The sequence below is a fragment of the Oncorhynchus mykiss genome, chromosome 26 (assembly GCF_013265735.2).
Source record: "Oncorhynchus mykiss isolate Arlee chromosome 26, USDA_OmykA_1.1, whole genome shotgun sequence".
Lineage (NCBI taxonomy): Eukaryota > Metazoa > Chordata > Actinopteri > Salmoniformes > Salmonidae > Oncorhynchus > Oncorhynchus mykiss.
The window spans coordinates 14,281,636-14,288,881 of NC_048590.1; the positions used below are offsets into that span (position 1 = coordinate 14,281,636).

The window sequence follows — 7,246 nt, forward strand, 5'->3', positions numbered from 1 at the left end:
TAAGTGCTGCACATGTCGGTTCTATAGTGTAAGTGCCCTTTTAACGTTTGTTGAATCCCGGCCCTGACCTCACCTTGCATTACTCACACATGGTAGCATACGCAAACATGCAGAAAAAGAATGGAACTAACTACCTGTTTCTCTTTTTTTTCTTCATATTCCCCTTTTTATTCGCTGCCGTGGTCAGAATGGAAGTGTGTGCTGCTCGGTGGAGCTGGATTGTCTTCAGAACAACTAAACACTCCTCTTTCGGTAGCCATACTCTTCTCCTCCTCTCCAATAGCTCCTTTCTTCAGATCCTAGACTGGCCACACTGTTTGAAGACCCTACCTTTGGACCTTTTACCACACATGCTCACAAACACGCACATATGTACGCACACACTCTGCCTGGGTTAGGGCAGTGGCTAGAGCTGTGTGTCCATACTGGTTCTTCAAGCAACACTATATCACTGACAAATTGAGAGATGGAGTATCTGTCTGCTACACAACTACAGGAGGAGACCAACCCACATATAACCTTTCCCTCACTCACCCCCTACTTGCACCCTTAACAGTGGGTTCTGTATGTTTGTGTGCCTGCGTGTGGGTATACCAGGGGTTCCCAAACTTTTTTGGCTCACAACCCCATGTTGATTAAGAATAAATTGCAACTCCACAATGTAAGAAAATTATGTAATCAAGGGACAGTGTTTTTTTTATTGTCGCTATGACAGTCTATTAGAAATCAGCCTGACAGTACTTTTGAAAGTATTTCAATGTGAAGGAAGTATGGTTTGAAGTGACTGAAATGCATCTGATATGTGTTGGGAAGTTCAGAAGATCATCAGGCAAAAATGTTGTATGATCTTCTGTGTAGAAAACATATTCATGTTAATGTTCTGTTTCCCCCAGTCTGATTTACTGCCTGGTCCTGACCAATCTGTTCTAATGAGTCCTGTGTGACATGGGCATTGTGGAGGGAAACAGAAGACACATGAGTGGTCCTGAGAATCGGATGTTTGATGGGGTCATAGCATTCGTAGGAAGAAAACATAAACTTCTCTGTTTATTACAACTGCATCTAGTGGCTACCAGTGCAATTTTTCCCCCCCCAGAGACTTTCTCAAAATTATATTGGTCGCATACACATATTTTGCAGATGTTATCGCAGGTGCAGTGAAATGCTTATGTTTCTTGCTCCAACAGTGCAGTAATACATGATAACACAGACAAATCCCCCAATATTAAAATAAAGAAATTAAGAAATATCAGAACGTGCAATGTCAGAGTCTGGAAAATAAACTTTTTTTTTGTAATGTTATTTAACCTTTATTTAACTAGGCAAGTCAATTAAGACCAAATTCTTATTTACAATGATGGCCTACCAAAAGCATGCGTGGATGGGGGGCTGGGACTAAACATTTAAAATAAAATAAAAATATAGGACAAAACACACATCACGACAAGAGAGACACCACAACACTACATAAAGAGAGACCTAAGACAACAACATAGCATGGCAGCAACACGTGATAATACAGCATGGTAGCAACATGACATGACAACAACATGGTAGCAGCACAAAACCTGGTACAAACATTATTGGGCACAGACAACAGCACAAAGGGCAAGAAGGTAGAGACAACAACACATCATGAGAAGCAGCCACAACTGTCAGTAAGAGTGTCCATGATTAAGTCTTTGAATGAAGACATGGAGATAAAACTGTCCAGTTTGAGTGTTTGTTGCAGCTAGTTCCAGTCGCTAGCTGCAGCGAACTGAAAATAGGAGCGATTGTGGGATGTGTGTGCTTTGGGGCCGTTTAATCGAATATGACTAGCAGAACGGGTGTTGTATGTGGAGGATGAGGGCTTCAGTAGGTATCTCAGATAGGAGGGGAGTGAGGCCTAAGAGGGTTTTATAAATATGCATCAACCAGTGGGTCTTGCGACATGTATACACAGATGACCAGTTTACAGAGGAGTATAGAGTGCAGTGATGTGTCCTATAAGGAGCATTGTTGGCAAATCTGATGGCCGAATGGTAAAGAACATCTAGCCGCTCGAGAGCACCCTTACCGGCCAATCTATAAATGACGTTTTTTGTAATCTAGCATGGGTTGGATAGTCATCTGAATCAGGGTTAGTTTGGCAGCGGTGGTGGTTTGATATGTGTTGAGAGAAGGACAGTGCACTGTCTAGTCAGAATCTCAAGTACTTGTATGAGGTGACTACCTCAAGCTCTAAACCCTCAGAGGTAGTAACCACACCTATGGGGGGAGAAGCATTCTTCTTACCAAACCACATGACCTTTGTTTTGGAGGTGTTCAGAACAAGGTTAAGGGTAGAGAAAGCTTGTTAGACATTAAGAAAGCTTTGTTGTAGAGTGTTTAACACAACATCCGTGGAGGGGCCAGCTGAGTACAAGACTGTATTATCTGCATATAAAGGGATGAGGGAGCTTCCTACTGCCTGAGCTATGTTGTTTATGTAAATTGAGAAGAGCGTGGGGCCAAGGATTGAGCCTTGGGGTACTACTTTGGTGACAGGCAAAGAGAGAGATAGTTAGCAAAACCAGGTCAAAGTCCCTCAGAGACACCAATACTCCTTAGCCGACTGACAAGAATGGAATGGTCTACCGCAGTTGGCAGTGGCTTCTGATTAAATTAAATTTAGGACTGGAGGCAGAGCATGAAAGGGATAACGAATCCAGTTGTTTGTGTCATCCGGGGGGCAGGTAGCCAAGTGGTTACATCATTGGGCCAGTATCCGAAAACTGACAAGGTAAAAAATATGTTGTTCTGCCCCTGAACAAGGCAGTTAACCCAATGTTCCCCAGTAGGCTGTCATTGTAAATAAGAAATTGTTCTTAACTTACTTGCCAGACCTGATTTGACATTGGCCGTAAGCTAGAGTTCATTTGCACACAAAAAATCATACAATGTGTGTTTTCCTTGTTAATGCAGACAGAGAAGAGCTCCAACTTCTTAAACAGAGTCTTAATTTTGTCCCGTATATTGAATATAGTTGCGGAGAGTCCCTGTAATCCTATTTTCAGATCATTCAGGTGAGAAAAAACATCACCCAGATAGGCCAGGCGTGTGAGAAACTCGTCATCATGTAAGCGGTCAGACAAGTAAAAAATTATGGTCAGTAAAGAAAACTTTAAGCTCGTCTCTCAATTACAAAAAATGTTTAAATACTTTGCCCCTTGATAACCAGCGCACTTCTGTATGTTGTAAAAGCGTTACATGGTCACTGCCCATATCATTACATATTGCAGAAAATACACGAGAGTTCAGGGGCCTTGCTTTAACAAAGTTAACCATTTTCACTGTAGTGTCCAAAACGTCTTTCAAGCTGTCAGGCATTCCCTTGGTGGTGGATGCTGCAGTGTACCCAAGTGGTGTCGGGAGCAACTGCTTGCATGCGGCTTACCACTCCACTATGTCTCCCTGTCATGGCTTTTGCGCCATCAGTACAGATACCAACATGAGCAGCAGCTATGTTTGGCTACATACGGTCCATTAGTGGATTTCCCGCGAGTGAGTAATGTTTAATGTGATTGCATGTTAATTATTTGACTAGGCTACCTGTATTTGACATTGTGTTGTTATTTCGCTGAACATTAGATAGTTTAATGGTTTTGGCAGTGAAATGAGGCTACTCAGGCGAGAAAAAAAACTCACTCAAATGTATAGCCCCATTGGAAAATATAAATGGACTGTTTGAAAATGTGAAGAAAGAGAAGTCAAAAACGATAAAAAAATATATAAAATGTGATTCACATTTTTGTTTGCCGTACCCCCGACGGCATTGTGCGTACCCTAGTTTGGGAATACCTGGTCTACCATATCAAAAGCTTTCGTAAAGTCAATAAAAATAGCAGGACAACATTGCTTAGAATCAAGGGCAATAGTGAAATCATTGAGGACCTTTAAGGTTGCAGTGTGTTGTGTATAGACAGTATGGACAGTATATTAATAGAAAAGATGTGTACAGAAGTAGTTATATAGGATGAGCCTTGTCTATAATGCAGTATATAAATGTTCAGTACCAGTTAAATGTTTGGACACACCTACTCATTCAAAGTTTTTTCTTTATTTTTACTATTTTCTACATACAAAACTATGAAATAACACATGGAATCATGTAGTAACCAAAAAAGTGTTCAACCAAAAAATATATTTTATACTTGAGATTCTTCAAAGTAGCCAACATTTGCCTTGATGACAGCTTTGCACACTCTTGCCATTCTCTCAACCAGCTTCATGAGGTAGTCACCTGGAATGCATTTAAATTAACAGATGTGCCTTGTTTGAGCCAATCAGTTGTGTTGTGACAAGGTAGGGGGTATACAGAAGATAGCCCTATTTGATGAAAGACCAAGTACATATTATCGCAAGAACAGCTCAAATAATCAAAGAGAAACGACAGTCCATCATTACTTTAAGAAATGGAGGTCAGCCAATCTGCAAAATTTGAAGAACTTTGAAGCTATATGCAATATGACGAATCTGGCTCTCATGAGGGCAGCCACAAGAAAGGAAGATCCAGAGTTACCTCTGTTGCAGAGGAAAAATTCATTAGAGTTACCAGCCTCAGAAATTGCAGGCCAAATAAATGCTTCACATAGTTCAAGTAACATACACATCTCAACATCAACTGTTCAGAGGAGACTGCGTAAAGCATGCCTTCATAGTCAAATTGATGCAAAGAAACCACTACAAAAGGACCAATAAGAAGAAGAGACTTGCTTGGGCCAAGAAACCCAACCAATGGACATTAGGAAATCTGTCCTTTGGTATGATGAGTCCAAATTTGCAATTTTTGGTTCCAACCGCTGTGTCTTTGTGAGACTCAGAGTAGGTGAACGGATAATCTCTGCACGTTTGGTTCCAACCGTGAAGCATGGAGGAGGAGGTGTGATGGTGTGGGGGTGCTTTGCTGGTGACGCAGTCTGTGATTTATTTAGAATTCAAAGCACACTTAACCAGCACGGCTACCGCAGTTTTGTGCTTAGTGGGACTATCATTTGTTTTTCAACAGGACAATGACCCAACACATCTCCAGACTGTGTAAGGGCTATTTGACCAAAAAGGAGAGTGATGGAGTGCTGCATCAGATGACCTGGCTTCCACAATCACCCGACCTCAACCCAATTGAGATGGTTTGGGATGAGTTGGACTGCAGAGTGATGGAAAAGCAGCCAACAAGTGCTCAGCATATGCGAGAACTCCTTCAAGGCTGTTGAAAAAGCATTCCTCATGAAGCTGGTTGAGAGAATGCTAAGAGTGTCTACTTTGAAGAATCTCAAATCTCTTTGATATGTTTCACACTTTATTGGTTCCATGTGTTATTTCATAGTTTTGATGTCTTCACTATTATTCTACAATGTGGAAAAACATAAAAATAAAGATAAACCCTTTGAGTAGGTGTGTCCAAACTTTTGACTGGTACTGGTATGACGTGGACAAAATGGTATGTAAACATTGTTCAATTGACCTGTGTTCAATGGCTACGTACATAGGGCAGCAATATCTAAGTTGCAGGGTAGATTATCGGGTGGTACTGGGCGGCTTGTGGTGACTATTTAACAGTCTGATGGCCTGGAGATAGAAGCTGTTTTTCAGTCTCTCTGTCCCAGCTTTGATGCACCTGTACTGTATCCACCTTCTAGATGGTAACTGGGTGAACAGGCCGTGGCTCTGAAGTCCTTGATGATTATATTGGCCTTCCCTTACGGAGGGCATAGCTGGTCTGTTTGTACATGTCCATGTTCCCAGTCACAGTTTTGCATGAATGCTGCCATCTATCCACGTGTTTTGGTTTGGATAAGTTCTAATAGTGGGAACAACATCCTCTATGCACTTCCTGGTGAACTCAGTCACTAAGTTCGTGTATACAATTTTACTATTCTCGGAGGCAACCAGGAACATTTCCCAGTCTGCGTGATCAAAACAAAACTGAAGCATAGATTCTGATTGGTCAGACCAATGTTGAACAGTCGTTACAGTTTAAGTTTCTGCCTATAGGAGGGGAGGAGCAAAATTGAGGCATGATCTCGTTTGCCAAAAGGACGGTGGGGGAGGGCCTTGTAGCCATCTCAGATCAGGGAGTAGCAATCTTCAAGCGTGCTCGATGAGCAAGTAGCACAGAAGATGTGTTGCAAGAACTTCGGTTGCGCTTTCTTCAGATTTTCTTTATTAAAGTCCCCAGCTACAATAAATGTGGCTTCAGGATATTCGGTTTCCATTTGGCAAAAATTCCAGTGTAGTTCATTGAGAGCTGTAGCGTTGTTGGCTTGGGGGGAATATAGATGGTCATGACAATGATCGAAGAAAATTCTCTTGAGAGGTAATGCAGTCGTTATTTGATGGTGAGGTATTCCGATCGGGCGAGAGAAAGCGAGAGAGAGAGCTGCTAATCAGCAGCTCTCTCTTTTCTCATCCCCCTCCCTCTCTCTTTCTTTTTATTCACTAGGGCTGTGAATTGCCAGGAACCTCACAATACGATATTATCACGATGCTTAGGTGCCAATTCGATATGTATTGTGATTCCATATGTATCACGATGTATCACGATTCTGTATGAATTGCAATTTGATACTGATACTTATTGCAAACATAGGCTTATTGCTGACGTTGGCTTTTGCAGAGGGACAAGAAAGAGCCATGAGAAAACAAGTTTTGATCAGTCACAGAAACAAAAGTGCTGAAAACATTTTGGATCACCATTTAAAAATAAATGAAAAATGCCAGATTTTGGTGGCAGGTACAGCCGACTATTGCTAGCTAACGTTAACTACCTAGCAAAAGAATCAATACATAGAAACTATATAATATCATCAAAAGTAATACTGCAATACTGTGCTGCAGGGCTCTCTAACCCTGTTCCTGGAGAGCTGCCATCCTGTAGGTTTTCACTCCAAACCTAATCTAGCACACCTAATTCTAATAATTTGCTGTTTGATAAACTGAATAAGGTTAGTTACAACTAGCGTTGGAGTGAAAACCTACAGGAGGGTATCTCTCCAGGAATGAGGTTGGATAGCCTTGCTCTACCGTATTGATTTTTTCCCCCCATCCCTACTATTCACCCTCTGTAACAGTGTCTCACTCTTTCCTCTCACCCCCCGTCTTTCTCTTTCTTACCTACCCTCCAACACCCTCACTCTGTCCTCTCTTCTTCACAACCACATTTTTCATACCTCTGCCCATTCTCGGTCCCTTTTTCTCCCATTTTCCATCTTCACAATAGAAAGCT

At 41.7% G+C, this 7,246-nt stretch overlaps 1 protein-coding gene across 1 annotated transcript in view; it reads left to right on the plus strand.

Moving 5' to 3' along the window:
• The window catches only part of LOC110506270 (protein kinase C-binding protein NELL1), a 407,912-nt gene extending 406,416 nt beyond the window's left edge, over positions 1–1,496 (plus strand). The window contains exon 20 of the mRNA XM_021585706.2: positions 188–1,496. Within this exon, the coding sequence (XP_021441381.2) occupies positions 188–238 (51 nt within the window). The 3' untranslated portion in view covers positions 239–1,496. The remainder of the gene's footprint in view (positions 1–187) is intronic.
• Positions 1,497–7,246: the final 5,750 nt, after the last annotated feature.